Source organism: Papilio xuthus, unplaced genomic scaffold (assembly GCF_000836235.2).
Source record: "Papilio xuthus unplaced genomic scaffold, Pxut_1.1 DF827680.1, whole genome shotgun sequence".
Taxonomy (NCBI): Eukaryota; Metazoa; Arthropoda; class Insecta; order Lepidoptera; family Papilionidae; genus Papilio; species Papilio xuthus.
Genome location: NW_013530969.1, coordinates 4,979,127 through 4,995,040, shown reverse-complemented (window position 1 = coordinate 4,995,040; position 15,914 = coordinate 4,979,127). Strand labels below are relative to the sequence as shown.

At 34.0% G+C, this 15,914-nt stretch overlaps 3 protein-coding genes across 4 annotated transcripts in view; 1 reads left to right on the top strand and 2 right to left on the bottom strand.

The window, feature by feature from the left end:
* Positions 1–651: 651 nt before the first annotated feature.
* Positions 652–3,047, top strand: PpV (Protein phosphatase V). Its single transcript, XM_013311091.1, has 6 exons — positions 652–893; positions 1,046–1,191; positions 1,543–1,684; positions 1,855–2,009; positions 2,086–2,198; positions 2,782–3,047. The coding sequence occupies exons 1-6, from the start codon at positions 729–731 to the stop codon at positions 2,970–2,972; spliced, it is 912 nt and encodes a 303-aa protein (XP_013166545.1). The 5' UTR covers positions 652–728; the 3' UTR covers positions 2,973–3,047.
* Positions 3,048–3,223: 176 nt separating this feature from the next.
* On the bottom strand, positions 3,224–5,299 carry eIF3i (Eukaryotic translation initiation factor 3 subunit I). Its single transcript, NM_001312268.1, is given in 5 exon segments — positions 3,224–3,786; positions 3,965–4,132; positions 4,502–4,634; positions 4,892–5,118; positions 5,249–5,299. Coding segments are annotated over 5 exon segments (990 nt in total). The 5' UTR covers positions 5,252–5,299; the 3' UTR covers positions 3,224–3,327.
* Positions 5,300–5,906: 607 nt separating this feature from the next.
* Positions 5,907–15,914, bottom strand: part of Hr4 (nuclear hormone receptor 4) — an 84,327-nt gene continuing 74,319 nt past the window's right edge. For both annotated transcript variants that reach the window (XM_013311768.1, XM_013311769.1), the window contains 2 exons: positions 11,682–11,797; positions 5,907–11,225 (listed from right to left, as the gene is read on the bottom strand). In XM_013311768.1, coding sequence (XP_013167222.1) covers positions 11,145–11,225; positions 11,682–11,797 — 197 coding nt within the window. In that variant the 3' untranslated portion in view covers positions 5,907–11,144. The remainder of the gene's footprint in view (positions 11,226–11,681; positions 11,798–15,914) is intronic.

Below are 15,914 nucleotides of genomic sequence, written 5' to 3'. Positions count from 1 at the left end.
TTTTTCTATTTTAATTATAAAATGATGTTATTCGCGGCCATTGATATTAACAATGCTGGTATTAAATATTTAGTACATTCCCAATAAGAGCATCGTACCAGTTTAAGGAAGGTAAGGTAAGTGTGGCCCAATACCCGAAAGAGGGAGCACGGAGGTCTTGGAGGACTCAACATGCCCACTAAGGTCCATGAAAAATGGAGCTATTTGATTTTGAATAATGCTAGTTCTACTAAATATCAAAGATTTGAGAGTAAATAATAACCGTTACAGCCATGAACAAAACATATAGTTACATAGTTTCAATGACCTCACACCGAGTTGGTTTATGTATTCCTCCCGAAAGGATTAACCCTAGGAGTAATAAATGTTCATGTATTACCCCTTTGTAAAATGAAACATCTGTATAATGCCAAATTGTTGTAATCGTATTAGGTAGAAAAGCGCTATTATTTTTTTAATGACTAACTTAAATACAGTATTTTACAATTGTGCACAGGGAGTTAATATTGTATAAAACAACAAAGAATTTTCAATGGGAGAATACTTGCACTTCAATTATTCCTAGGGGTTATGGGTTATATTACAAGGAGGATGGATGGACTAACCCGCCACACCAGCAAACTTATAATCTGTTTGTAACTGTCACATTGTCATCTGTCAGCAGGTTGTCACGAAGTTGTTGCAACTTTAGTTTTAGTGAATTTATATTTTAACAAATAAATTAGAAAATGAGCGACGTAGACAAGTGGATAGAAATAGCAAAAAAGTGTAAATATCTTCCTGAAGATGATTTGCGAGAATTGTGCAATATTGTGTGCGATTTGTTATTTGAAGAACCGAATGTCCAACCGGTGCAGACGCCCGTCACTGTTTGTGGAGATATTCATGGTCAGGTAATACACCTGAAAAATCTGTTTATATGATTTATTTATTACATTGAACAACAATCTTATAGGCATTCTTTTTAAAGGTTTTAGCCAAACTTTTCTCTTAGATGTCTATGTGTGACTGCTAGATTTTTGAATCCATATTTAATTTGTTCCAGTTTTATGACTTAGAAGAATTATTTCATATAGGAGGTCAAGTACCTCAGACTAAATATATTTTTATGGGAGATTATGTAGACCGTGGCTATTACAGTTTGGAGACATTAACATTGCTAATGGCATTAAAAGCAAGATATCCGGACAGGTATTGGTTTGAAAGTTTTATATGTAATATTTACCTTTTGATTCTTTGTACTAATGTATTTTATAAAATATGCAACATGCTATTTAAGTTGATTCCATTTTCAATTTTATTACAATAATGTTATCAATTCTTATCTTTGTAAAATTAAAATATGTTTACAGTTCTCAGGATAATAATAAATATGTTATCATAATCATGAATAATTAATCCAAAACAATAATTAATTATAAAGTGAGATGTGTCTTGGTGTTTGTGATAAAAAAATATTCACCCAAGTTGCATACTTGAGAGGAATCCAAGCACAAAATACAATTTCTATGGAAAAATTATACTTATTTTTTTATTCCATAGGATAATTCTACTTAGAGGTAACCATGAAACCTGTCAAATAACAAAAGTTTATGGTTTCTATGATGAGTGTCTAAATAAGTATGGTAATGCAAATGCTTGGAAAGACTGCTGCAGAGTATTTGATCTTCTTACAGTAGCTGCCGTAAGTATTATTATATTAATAAAATAAATCTGCACTCACACCTTTAGCTTTGAGTAGTGACCAGAAAGTCTTTTGTGAGGTTTCTACATTCATATCTTGTCTCATAGGTACTCAATATGTATTAAGTTATAATTCAGTTACTCATACTACATTTTTTTATGTTTTTTCAGCTAATAGATGAGACAGTATTGTGTGTCCATGGTGGTTTGTCCCCTGAGATATCAATGTTAGATCAAATCCGATGCATAGATAGAAATCAGCAGATACCTCATAAAGGAGCATTTTGTGATTTGCTCTGGTCAGATCCTGCCGATATTGAAATGTGGTAAGTATCTATAGTTAACTGTCTATGAAGAATTATGTACAGATATAATTTTATTGTATGAATTTATTAATTACAGGTCATTGAGTCCAAGAGGGGCAGGCTGGTTGTTTGGAAGTAATGTAACAGAACTCTTTATGAACTACAATAATTTGAATTTAATATGCAGAGCACACCAACTTGTTAATGAAGGTTTGTTTACTATCTATCTTACTTACTCTGCTGGCGCATTGACCCAAGATGGGTCTTGGCCTCCAACACATGAGATCGCCAAAGTCGCCTGTCGTGCGCCTTCTCCTGCCAGTCCATTGATTGTAGCTCCCGCAGATCCATCTCTACGTCGTCTCGCCAGCGGTACCTGGGCCGACCAATGGGTCGGCGTCCAGTCGGGGTCCCGAGATATGCTGCTTTGGCCTTTCGATCTTTGTCCAAAGCAGCATTATCTATCTTACTTCTTACCAATATTATAAATGCAAATGTATAGATGGATGGATGTTTGTTTGAAGGTATCTCTAGAATGGCTGAACAGAAAGTGATGAAATTAGGCACAGATGTAGAACAGTCTGGAAGAACACCTAGGCTACTTATTACGTATTTTTTTATTCCGCACGGATGGAGTGGCGGGCGATAGCTAGTAGTAATAAAATTTCGAGGAAACATTCGTATTTTAGTATATAACAAATAAACCCAAAAACAAATGGACTAAGTTGCGGGCAAAAGCTAGGGTTTAATTACTTATTTTAAAATTATATTTAAATGTACTTTTATTTTCCAGGTTATAAATATATGTTTGACAAAAGACTGGTTACAATTTGGTCTGCACCAAATTATTGCTACCGCTGTGGCAACGTCGCCTCTATAATGGAGTTTCTAAGTGTAAATGATAGAAATGCTAAAATATTCCATGCAGTGCCAGACAGTGAAAGAGAAGTGCCTCTACAGAATACAACACCATACTTTTTGTAACTTATGTATAAGATTAAACATATATATTAAGCGCAATCCATACTATTGTTTAGATTATTTTGTACAAAACATTGTTGGATATTTAAATGAAGTTTTATTTTTACCCATACAAAAAAGTATGAAGTGACAAAATATTTTTCTTCTAAGATTTAAAGGTGAAAAGAATGATAAGTTTGATACAGAGTTTAGGGATTTTATTTAAATGAAATAAAGTCTATGTCTAAAGCATGTAATTTATTTGTAAATTGTGAATGTGTTTCGAATTTATGAAATAAGAAAGGGCGCAAAATAAAAATTATCCATGGTTTAAACAAATTTTATGACAATACAAAATACAACATATTCTAGTTCTATGTTAATCTCTGTTGTAATCGAATGTATAATCAAAGTAAGATTGATCGAAGCTCTGTACGCGTACGTAACCGTCTTCACCGCCTGACGCGTAACTTTTCCCATCAGGGTGGAATGCCAAACTGTTGATGGGACCGAAATGACCTTTCACACGTCCAAATTCCTCTTCAAATACTAAATGGAAGAAACGAGCGTCAAATTTGCCCTGTCTAGTTGAAGTTGTTGTTACTTCCATAGCATCTTGACCACCGCCAAGCACTACATGGTCGAGAATTGGGCTCAATGCAGCAGAATTAACTGGACGCTCAGTTTTATATTCTTTGAGAAGTTCCAGTGAGCTGGTGTCAAATAGTTTCGCTGTCTGATCTTTAGAGGCTGTGATAAACATAGTCCCGTCACGTGAAAGCTGCATGTCATTGATTTGATGGTTGTGCTCCTTGATTGAATGAACTTTTTTACCTGTCTGTAAACATAAATATATTCAGATAAGCTTCAAGCAAGTATCTACTTTTATCGACAGTTATTGTGGATCGCATTTTAACAAGCCAAAATGTATTACTAGCTATCACTACCATACTCGAAAAATAGGACGAGCAACTATATTTTTTTTAAATTACTTCAACTGTATTTTTAATACATACCCTAAGGTCCCATTGGATCAGATCACCTGCCTCATGACCAGTAATAATAGTCTCGTCTAAAGTTCCCCATACCATTGATGTAACTTTTGAGTCTGTAATTTCCCACTTCAAGATTGGGGACTGGCTGGAGATAGAGTCATCAACAGTTCTAGTGTCAATTATAAAAACCTGCAAAAAAGTTCATATGAATTCTATCCCAATGAATCTATGACCAAAATGACATTAGTCCACAACTCATAGTGCAAGTTTTCATTAAATTATGTAAAAATAAAAGTTACAGTATATGTGTCATCTTATTATAATAGTACCAGGCCAATAATCCTGAATCAAAGTGGTACTGTAGTAAAGCATTTGGGAAACAGGAGTATCATCACAAAAAGTTCCTAGTTAGAAGAACAAATTTAAACAACATATGTTGGCCGATTACCATTGATAATATGGTTTATATTAAAACTATTTAATCGCATCTTAATATGAAAATATAACAGTATTTTGATTGCACGATGAGATTAACAGCGTTATTTATAATATATATACCTCACAAGGATGACCCATTGCTTTGTCAGTGGTGTAGGCGGCCTGGTATGCACTATAGCTGAAGTTACATGTTCTCACTGATGAATTTGTTTTAATGGTTGCTATGTTTTTACCAGTTTCTAAATCCCATAATCTGAAAGCAACATTAAAAGTTAATGCATAATGTAACATGATATAAGACAATGATGCAATGATCATAATGTGATGATCAGATAACTGAACGATGATTTGATGTTCAAGAAGCTGTTTTTGTAAATCAAATGGTTGATATAAATAATCTAGCTTTAACATCTACAGCAAAAAACTTATAGTAAAGCTAACAGAAACTAAAGTGGACTGTGTAATACACTAGAGGTTGCAATAAAAATATGATAGAAAATATAAATTAACCTGCAAGAGCTGTCTCCGCCACCGGTAATAAGGTTAATCGTCTGCCAGTCAACATCAAGACACCAAACGACACCACCATGGCCATTGAAAGTGCCTAGACGTTCACCGTTTAAAGACCACCAAACGTTGGGCTTTGCATCTTTTGCAGCAGAAAATAGCAAGTCACCTTCTCGGTTATACTTGATCTGCGTAATGGCACGCTCGTGCCCTTGTAGCATAAGAGGTTTCTGAAAAAATACAGAGGACGAAATCACTCGTACTGTTTAATGTCATCGCGTATTTAGTATGATTATAAAGGTGCATGTATTTAAAAATAAAAAATTAACATTGCTAAGCTATAAAACCGTGGAACCTTACCATTTTTACAAATATTAAAATGTATAATTACAGAAAAATCAAGAAAAACTAAATTGTGACATGTGGCGGTTGCGGTTATTTGACAGAAAGGAGTTCATCGAAGAGTAGAGTATTAATATTTACAGATAATAAAGAAAGTCCACCACAGAGTACAATTTTTACCTGTGGTAGGTTAAAAAGGTTTATCCTTTAGATTAAAAATTAAATTGTGAAGAAGTTAAAACAATCATAAAACCGAATTTTGCTACTCGCACGTCCTGCCCTATGCTGTGGTAGCTGAATTCTAAGCCAAAAGGGAATCCAATCATGTTGAAATTTAAAAAAAAGATGAAAAGTATCTTATGTGTTACTCAAGTCTGTCCTATATCTTTACCGCGGTGTTATCTGCGGAGTTGTCGAGTAAAAATGTAAATCAACCCTATGTCAGGACATCGGTACACATTTTATGGATCATAGGTAGCAAATGAGTTCTTTCACATATCTCTGTCAAATTTCAGCGAAGTTTGTTTAGCTGTTATGGAGATATACGAGAAATATCCACACATATAAACTTTTGCATTTATATTTGTAAGATTCAACATATATAATTACAACTATGTTAACGTAGTTCGCGTTAGAGTAATTAAAGGTTAAGAAATTAAAACAAAGAAAATATTTCACATACATTTTATTTTCTTAAGTTATTAACCATTGATTTCCAAGAGTACAACTAAAAAACAAATTAAAGTACAAACACGTTATGCATCGCTAACTAAACACAACTGTAGGTAACTCCTCTTGGCAAACCAGAACACGATCGCTTGACTAACAGCCGGCGCACCACTCGAACGAGACGAGTCACAACTTCCCGAAACACTTCATACACTCAATGTGATTCTTAATTTGGTCGAATTATAACAATAGACTTTTAACCATCCAGAAAGGTACATCGAACAGCAACTAATGTGACTTGCTACACGTAAACATACAACCCTAAGGTATCGTAATACTTAAACGTACTAGCTAAGTCTGAAAGCGATAAGTCTTGATATTGAGCGAGCCCAACTATATAAATATGTGAGATACAGCACACTCAACCACATCGAACTCTGATTATTGAAATAATGGTAGCTAATAGACATACGTGCGTTTCCCAGTGGTACTTTCAGTGAGATTGTGGAGTTACAAAACTGGGTGTCATACTTAAGTTACATATTTATTACAGTTAACAAAGGCCTACACAATAGAACGGACTTTGAAGACATGAAATCATTAAAAAGCGAAACGTGTTTGTTTTTGTAACCATAACAGAAAACACGATTATTTTTATATCAATAAACGATGTATAACTCGTAGAATAGATAATTAATATATTATGGTATAATGTATACTTAAGGGTTCAAAAAGTCCTCTGTGACATGTAGAGTTACATACAACAAACACTCAACGTTTCCAAATATATATTCTCTTACAGATTTACACTCGTTAAATTGTAACTAATTACATTGTCTAATGTACACAAATTTCAAACTTTCTTTTACTCAAAAGTACACGAAACGATATTATTATACACAACAAACCTTACCTTACTTATGAATGTGAAAATATTTCGTCACAATACCTTAGACGTAATTAATTTATTCTCTTATGGACTGTAAAGAAAGTGAGAAATGCATTAAGTTTTTTTTTGTTACATTCTTATAAATATATTAACATCGTTATGTTACATTACTATTTATTTATATCAGTCAAAATATTTTCGCCATATTATTTAGATCTTAACTCTTAGCCAACTTCGTAACAAGTTATGTGATTCATTTAATATTAAAGGTTCCGAAATGTAATAAGTAATGTATGGTTTATACAAAGCTTGCTGTGTGTCATTACTAATCGATGATACATATAACTGTTATTTTTACACTAAATTATATAAATATAAATTCGAAATTACGTTCAGTTTCACTATTGATAAAGTTGTCGCATCAATTGACTCAACTTCTGTTGATGATAAATAAATTGAAACATTTTTACGGAAAAAGAAAACTATATAATCTGGCCAATAAATATAAAAAGTATGTGAGAAGCTCGTTACAATTTTTATTGCTGTTAGTCCAAGTGGTGTAATGGCTCCTAACAACTCGGAATAGACATGAAAAGTGAATGACAATTTTATGCGTCGTAATATAATTTTGTATTTACATTTATATTTGACAAAATGTATAGCCTCCGGGGGCTCGTGTACTAATCTAATTAGGTACTCGACAGTAATGCGCCAATTTCATCGTTTATTTATTAACAATACTATCCTTTGTACAACGCCAATAACATCCTTACATATCTAAGTCCTCCTTGATACACTGCCGTTAGTTTCATCTTAACTTTAAGCTACGTTACTAACAAAATAAGTGTCAATATTACTTATATATACCGTTAACATATTTAGTAGAATGATGCACGATTTGCGACTAAAGTTATTTTTACGATTTCCCTCATTACAATGTTTAAAAATCTATGAAGGCATCTTTACCTCAGACTTTAGATTTACCACCGTCGTTCTGATGGCGTTAATTTTAGAACTAATTTATTATAATTTAAGTTATTGAATAAATAAATATATGTAGTTACCCAATTTACGGGAGGGCCCTGTTGTTAAATAAAAGCTCGCGCGTATGTAGGCGTTAGCTACGCGGCGTAGGCTACACGTAGGCCCGGCTGTAGAAACGCTCGCTTTTGTATGGCTTGTAAAAGATTCGCGCATTTATTCCCAATATATTATCACTGTTCCATTATCACATTTAACTAATAATTTCGCGAATGTCATTAACTTAATAGAAAAACGTAATTAAAGTATATAACGAAATTAATCGAAAAACTATTTAGGCATTTGATGGCAGTATCGTAACTGGTTGTATTCGAAATCTAATAATAACAATGTACAAAACACATATCCACTAAGACTTAACTAATGGTAACACGTTGAGGAACGGACGCTTCTCGTACGTTCAGGTAACAGGATTCTCAAATTACATAATATTTGTAAGATCAATTGACCACCTAGTTTATGCAACTTATGATGTTTACCCGACTAAGGAAATGAAGCGTTATTTCTAACATTTACAGATGTTTTCTTTTATGTGCTTCCAGTTTTTTTTAATAACTAAATTAAATTATACAATATCTGTTACTAAAAAAGATGAAATTTGAATTATAATTCGGAAGTAGAGAATTTAATAATAATGACAACTCCAATTTGTTGATGAAATATGTTAATAAGATTACATCTCGAATATTATTTTTTTTAGTTGGTCATTTTTAATAATCGAATACGAGATGTAGAATTTGGACTTCGTATTAATTTTCTGAACTAATAACCAGTTTGAAGAGTACTATGGGGAAAAAAACGCGAAAAGAATTTACCTAGAACCTAAGTCCCTAGAACGAACTTTTTGGTTTTTTTACTTAATTTAAACGCGGCTTATTTCTGCCGACCTATATCTAATGGTAACTGTTCACCGTTGCTGGAACGTTTATTACAATTTCATAATATTAATTATTAATACAATTTTTTTTAACGGCAATAACTTTAAAAATACAGGCAGTGATGTCTGACAGTGTTGCGGAAAATTAACACTATTTTTTAAGAACAATTAGTCAAAAGAGCTCCTTATTTTATTTATCTGTTTAAAATTACGACTAAATGTTAGTAAATCTTTATGAATAATGTGTCTTAACGATGTTGTTACATGTCGATGAAACATGAATTAAGTTAATGATTATTTCGGGTCACAGAAATACAACTTAATTAACTGGGTTTTTGATTTGATATATGTAAATGACATTTACAAAAGAGTACAAAATTTTAGGTTAGAATAATAAGCAAACATTTAGTCAATTATTAAAATACTTATAAAAATTATTATTTTATTATTATCTACTTTATCTGTTATTTCTATGACCCTTTTGATGTTTGAAAGATTAGTTAAGATTTTTTTTGAAATGGAAACTAAGGGAATGCAACAGTAATTCGTATACAAATGAACAATGAATGAGAAACTAGTCAATGAATGGTGACATACACTTATCGATGTTATAACAATGGATCGGAGCACAATATAGGTCGTTTTACAATGCTTCTGGCTTGAACAAAGTCAGACACTGATATCCATCGATATTATAATGACTTCATACATTAAAGATGGTGACCGTTTATTAAAACGTTGATTTAACATTGTAAAAAAAGTGTAAAATTACAATTACATTTTACTTATTATTTATTGTCTGTAAAATTTACATTTTATCCACAAAGGGGTTTTGAAAAACTTTCGTATATTTAAAGGTTTTAATTTTTTTATTTTAAAAATGACACGTTGCAAAATTTCCGTATTACAATATTTATAGTTGTTGCAATCTTAGTTGACTGAAGTAAAGTTTCTTTGACCTTCGCGTTAATACAATCTAGCCAAATATAAAGTATGCATTTGATTTAGTTTTTACATAAATTTAGCGACTGTATTCTCTTGTAGAAATTCATTTCAGCTCCAGACTTCATTACGCAAGTTATACAGATAAAAAATTGACAAAATCTTTATAATAACGGTCTTCGAATCCCATCTTTCCTTTGCGGTAAAACAATTTAACAAACGACGGTGATTTAATTGACAACTGACCAATTAATATGAAACAATTTTCCGGTGGGTAGAAATAAGGTCTGCTTGTAAACATTTCTTGTGTTATTTAAATGATGCGTTAGTCTTTGTGATATATTAATGTTATGGAGAAGGTATAAACAAACATACAGTATGTAGTTATGAAATGAAAAATGAATCTGAATTTATAGTTCTAGGGATTTGAGCATATTTGTAACTTGAACACATCAATGGAAGCGACAATATAATTAGTGAATGTACAAAGCATGAGAATGTGTCAGCATGGAAATCACCGCGGTACTCCAACGTTCGCAATCCGCGGCGTTCGACTTGCATCCATAAGACATCCTCTATAGCCCATTACGTATCTATTTAGACCAGAACAAAGAGAAGTGTATCGCTCAGAGCACAGAACTTGCGCATGTGTTACAAGAAATATTGGCAATAAAAATGCAAAAGTTGTGACTATAAAGAGAACGCGGACAACCCGCGACAAACATATGTTAGTGTATAAACAGTATAGTTGTATACAAGCAGTCTTGGTAAACACTGAGAGTAGGTACTTAGTGCTACTTACATTAAGAACAAAATCATTATAAAATTAAATAAGAAATAAAAGAATCAATATTACACACCCAGCAATTACCCTACGGCTCTTATACTAGACAATATAAAATGCAAACTAAAACAGTAATATTTCATTTACAAGAAACAATTCTGTTTAAAAAAAAAACAACTCCTTAAACGCTATATCGTTAAGATATATTATCGCTATATTTACAGAAATAATATATTATGCGATTCTCCGATTGACGAAAAAATTTATATAGTAACATAATTATATATTTAATCTATTTAACACTAAGTAGTATACACTACCACGTATAAAACACGCATTCAAGTCCCTCGTTATCTATAAAATAATAGCTAGTTTAATCATAAATCAGTCTGTCGATTGGGACGTTTTAATTCCTCTAATAAACAATAAACCAATACACACATCGACTCAACAAAGGTATAACGCACTGTCTCACTCGTGATAAACACTGTCTTTGAATTTTAGTCACTGCGTCACCTGTGCGTCCGCAGATTTATTTATTTAGGGTCTCGAGATCAGACGTAGTCTCTGTCCGCGGCGCGCCCGGTCCCCGGAGGCGGGTTGGGCCGAGACCGCGGTCTCCGGTCTCGGGCAATCATAAGACGGCGGCGCGGCGCGGTCGCGGGGCGCTGGTCTCGTACATCGAGAACTATACGCCCTGCTGGGCCATGTACTATCTGATCTCTGCGGAGTTGAGCACGAACGGCACGTAGAACATTTTGCTCTCCAGCAACAGGTTCGCCGCTGCTTGGATCTGAAAGCGGAGGAGAAAGGACGAATCAGCATTGTGGTACTTTAGCTTTCCATTTCAATTGCGATCGCTCCGGTACTTTCTACTGCGTCGGTCGGCGGCCTGCGTTATATCAGAACGGATTGCGTTGCTTATAAATGATGCACATTATTTGTTTTACGGGTTTCATTCATTAGAAAGTAGTATAGTATATAAGTATATAATAAACAGCGTAAAATATCAGATTATTACAATTTACTAAATTTGACCACCACTCAAAATAGGCCTCAATGTAGTTGGGATTTGAGTGTGTAATTTTTTGCGCACGGTTCCTTTTTTGCTTTGAAGAGGCAAGAAAGCCTTGACGCGGCCGATCTTCGAGTGCGCTTTTGTAACCTAACTCAAGGGTTTCTACTACTATCTAGACGCAGCCTGGGCTTCTATGTCTCCGTTATAGTACAACTTTGTAATATAAATTACCTCTGGTATCCTCGCGAATAATTCCTGTAGCCGCCCTGGATGATGAGGCGCCGCGTGCTCCAAGTAACTGCGAAGTACTTGAACGTAACGGTCTTGAATGCCCTCCAGTTCTACTTCTGCAAATAAAATTATTATTAAGTATTATATTAAAGAAAGAAATATTTTGAAAATATGTAGGTATTTTTAATAAGTACATATATTTATAAAACTAAAAATGCTAGACTTCGTTATTTGTTCAGTGTTGGTGTTGTGCTTAAAATATACAAGTAAATTTAAATGAAGTATATAAAATAATTCTAATTTAAATAAATTAGTATGTGCAGCATCACGGTACCGGAGCGCTATAAATGTTCAAGGAAAAATGTCCAGAAGTTAAAACGTAATTCCAGTCCGTTGTGACGACGATGTTTGTCGAATCACTGTGTCTCAAACAGTGCACAGAATAATAATGTTTCATGATTTGTAATAACGCTGTTGTCGGCCTACTCGACTCTAGATGGCGTTGTATGTCGATGTCGGCTCGACACCAATGCCACGGGGCGCGCGGTGCGGCGGTGACGTCACGCGCTCAGTAGGTCACTCCGATAGCGGGGCAACGACCGCGGCTAGCCGTTGACCTCCGCTCGAGCTCGCTCGCGTCCTCACTCGTCTCGCTCTCGCACGCTTTTCCAACGTATTGTACGCGCGAATGTTTTACGCGTTGTATGCAGCTATATTTAATTGATCGTTCTGTTCACGATACTTGTACAGTGATATTGGTGTAATAAAAATGTTTAATATAAAATAGATAAGTGCACTTTTACTTATTGATATTATTAAGCGTTAGTCAATATTAGTTCGTGATTATAATGTTTATTTATAATTTACTAAGCACATACTTTGCTATCTAAGCATGTTTTATAACACATTCGCTAACAGTTTTTTTTACCTAGCGAATGCTGCATAAGTTGCAAACATATTTACTTTTGCATGTTGAATGTTTTAGCCAAAATGAATCAATATAGGTATACCATTGCAATCAAATAAAATTATTGTGAATGTTAATTTAATTATTTCTCATATGAACACGGATTACATAAAACGATAGACCGTGGAAAAATATACGAAATGCACATGTAGTGCGGGCAGGGGGTTTATTATGTAAGCGTTCAGTTCTCGAACGGCTAATGGATGTTTTTTCGCCTGCGCTGCAGCGCTCGGCGCGGCGCAAAAGAGAAAGTTCGCTTCCGCATCGCGCTTTTCGCTGCGAGAGTGAAATGCTGTCCCGTAACGAGTGACGTAACGCGTCTATTATACGCATTGTGGCGCTGCGCGTCGCCTCGCTTCGGCCGTCGCGCGACACTTTTGTTTCGTTACGGTGATAAAACCGGCGATTCTTGTTACCCAAGTTACATACGTACCTACATATGTGTGAATGTCCTAAAGGACATAGTACTTACGTAATATCCCATTTGTTAATGCCACCGCAGTGCATTAATATATTTATTTAATAACATAGAAATTTATAATATACCATATTTTAGAATTGGGTATTACTCTAAAAAAGTGACATCTGTTTTCTTAACACCAATTTCATTACATGCTAAAACAAATGTTTCCAGATTAAAAAAAAGACAAAACTACATAACAATTTTATAAAATATAGAGACTGCTTGCACAGCGGCGGCGGTTGCGCAAGCGCTTTCCATTTCACCGTGCCGGTGCCGAGTGTCTACTACTTGCTCTTTCCAGATTTGAGTTTGTTGGTATCGTTTTTATCAAAATGAGAGTTCTTGTAACTACAATCAAAGGGTATACTGAGAGACGACGGATATATCTAAAATTTTTCGATTGTAGACAAAGAGATTGAAATCACCAGTTTCAGAGTGGACATTAGAAACATAACTTTAGGAGCCTTTATGGTAGTTTTTTTTATTAAAATATTAAATGTAAAAATGTTGTGCTGTAATTAATTTAAATAACATTGACTATCGTAAATTATTTCTATGAGCACTATTAAGATGTGAATCTTCATGACCATAACGGTCATTCTCATCTTGTCTACTGGGAGATCTGTCAATCTATTCGTATGTAGGTTAACTAGAGAAGTATTTGAAATGAATTCGTTTTCAAGAACACACATGTTGAACTAAAATAATTTCTAAGAAGTCAATTATTAATTTCGTGACTACATTAGTATAATAATACTTCGATTTTTTTCATTTTATTCGACTTTATTGTATTAAAAATTTAATTGAAATTAACTAATCTGTTATTTTCCATTTACTCGTACATGTATCGTTAATGCATGCATGTATTCGAGATTCTTCTAGAAACGAACACAACTCAGATTACCTTGTTCAGAACAAATCTTATTCGTTTACATTGTGCGCAGTTTATTTGTAGCACTATGTTATTGTGTTAAGTTTTCGAACGCGTTCTAAACGTATGCAACGGTGCTATTTCATAAACGGCGCAATAATGTACCGAGCGCGCGGTGAAAATTATTTTCAAACGGCGCAAGTGCGACCTACATACGACGAGCGATAACGCAGGATGTCACAGTTTTCCTACCCAATGGTACTGCGCCTGCGCACGTCGACTCTAGCTTTAATTACGCTACGCTTATTTAATATCTACAGATACGATATACTTGAATAACGGGAAAATAACAAATTTTTGTAACATGCATAATAAAATAATGTTGTTAAAAATATTACTGTGACAACATGTAATCTATGGTGATGCGTTTTGTGTAGAGTTTTCTTCAAAGCAGATCTTGACTACAAAGCAGAGTTGACTGAAAATTTTGTAATTGAAATTTGACAGAAATGTCTCGATGTACCTAATCGATTTCGCAAGCGAGTCGAGACTCGCTTCTCGTAACTGGGTTACATGTACCATAAATCATAATAATATTAACGAGTACACTTTGCACTGTCGCGTCGCTTCGTCGTCGTGTGCTGTCTCTTCGCATCAACTTATTGAAGCGATACCTTTCTATACTGATCTTTGCAACAATACTGTTTATAGACTTGGCTATTTATCAAAGTCAAATCTATAGAAGAGGTACTACTTTCTCGAACTATCTACTGTCTTTATCTACAACCTTTATAACGTCTATGTCTGAGTATGTTTTATCGGAGAAGTTATCTTTTGGTTATGAAAAATATTTATAATATATAATATTTGTATTTTGATATTTCACATATTTAGGAATTTATAAGTTTAATTGTAAACATATAAAACAAACTTATTAAAAAAAAAACTTAAAAGATACAGAAACTAACACCCTGTATAGAAGGGCTTACTAATATAGACTTGATTGCCTTGCTTCTTTCGAAAGTAAGTTTCATTAGCTTACATAGAAAATGTATTACCGTTAAAATTCCCAGAAGGTAGACATTATACTGAAATAGCTAACTAAGAATATTTAATTAAATTTTAAGTCGCACAAGTATCTACATACAGAAGTAATATTATGTTAAAATTATTGTCAATTTAGCTGTAAATTGATTTGTTTACGGTACGATCAGTTTACAATGTGAACGGAAAACGTGCGTGTAAGCCGAGCATGAGTCAGGCGACGTCACGGCGCAGGACTAGCTGTAACTGACCTACATGACGCGCGGCCGATGCACCCCCGCCCGACTACTCTATAACTGGATTACTTCTAGGGCTGCTAACTTTTTTATCCAAAAGAAATAATAAAGAGTAATTACTCTAAACGTTAAATATGGCCGCCTACTTCCTAGCCTATCACTGCTATAGCGGTTGTAACGGTCTACATCATAGGTCATACTAAAAAAATTAAATATACTTGGTCTATTAAGTATGAGTTACAATGTGTTAAAAGTGAGCGTCTTCTAAGAAATTTCTGATTTTAAGGTTTATTTTACGATATTTTTTAAAGTCAAAATGTAAGTCAGGCTGCTAAATTGTGAATGGTATGGTCCCGATACCGCAATATTGGATCTTTGATCCACCTCTTTGCCATAATATTGGCCAGCACAAAAAATATCACAGCTTTATCATATAAGGAATTACGAGTCTAGAATGTAGTATTACAAGGTACCACAAAGTGACAACCCTAAATGAAATAAAGTGCAGTTTCGCGATCGGTACTTTGCGGACTTTGCGCAGTGTCTAGGGAAAAACGACATGTGTCCGAGTCACTTGTAATATTAATAATGAACATGCCTTTGTCGCCTGAACTTTAAATTAATTCATAAACTAAACAATTTAGAAATGATA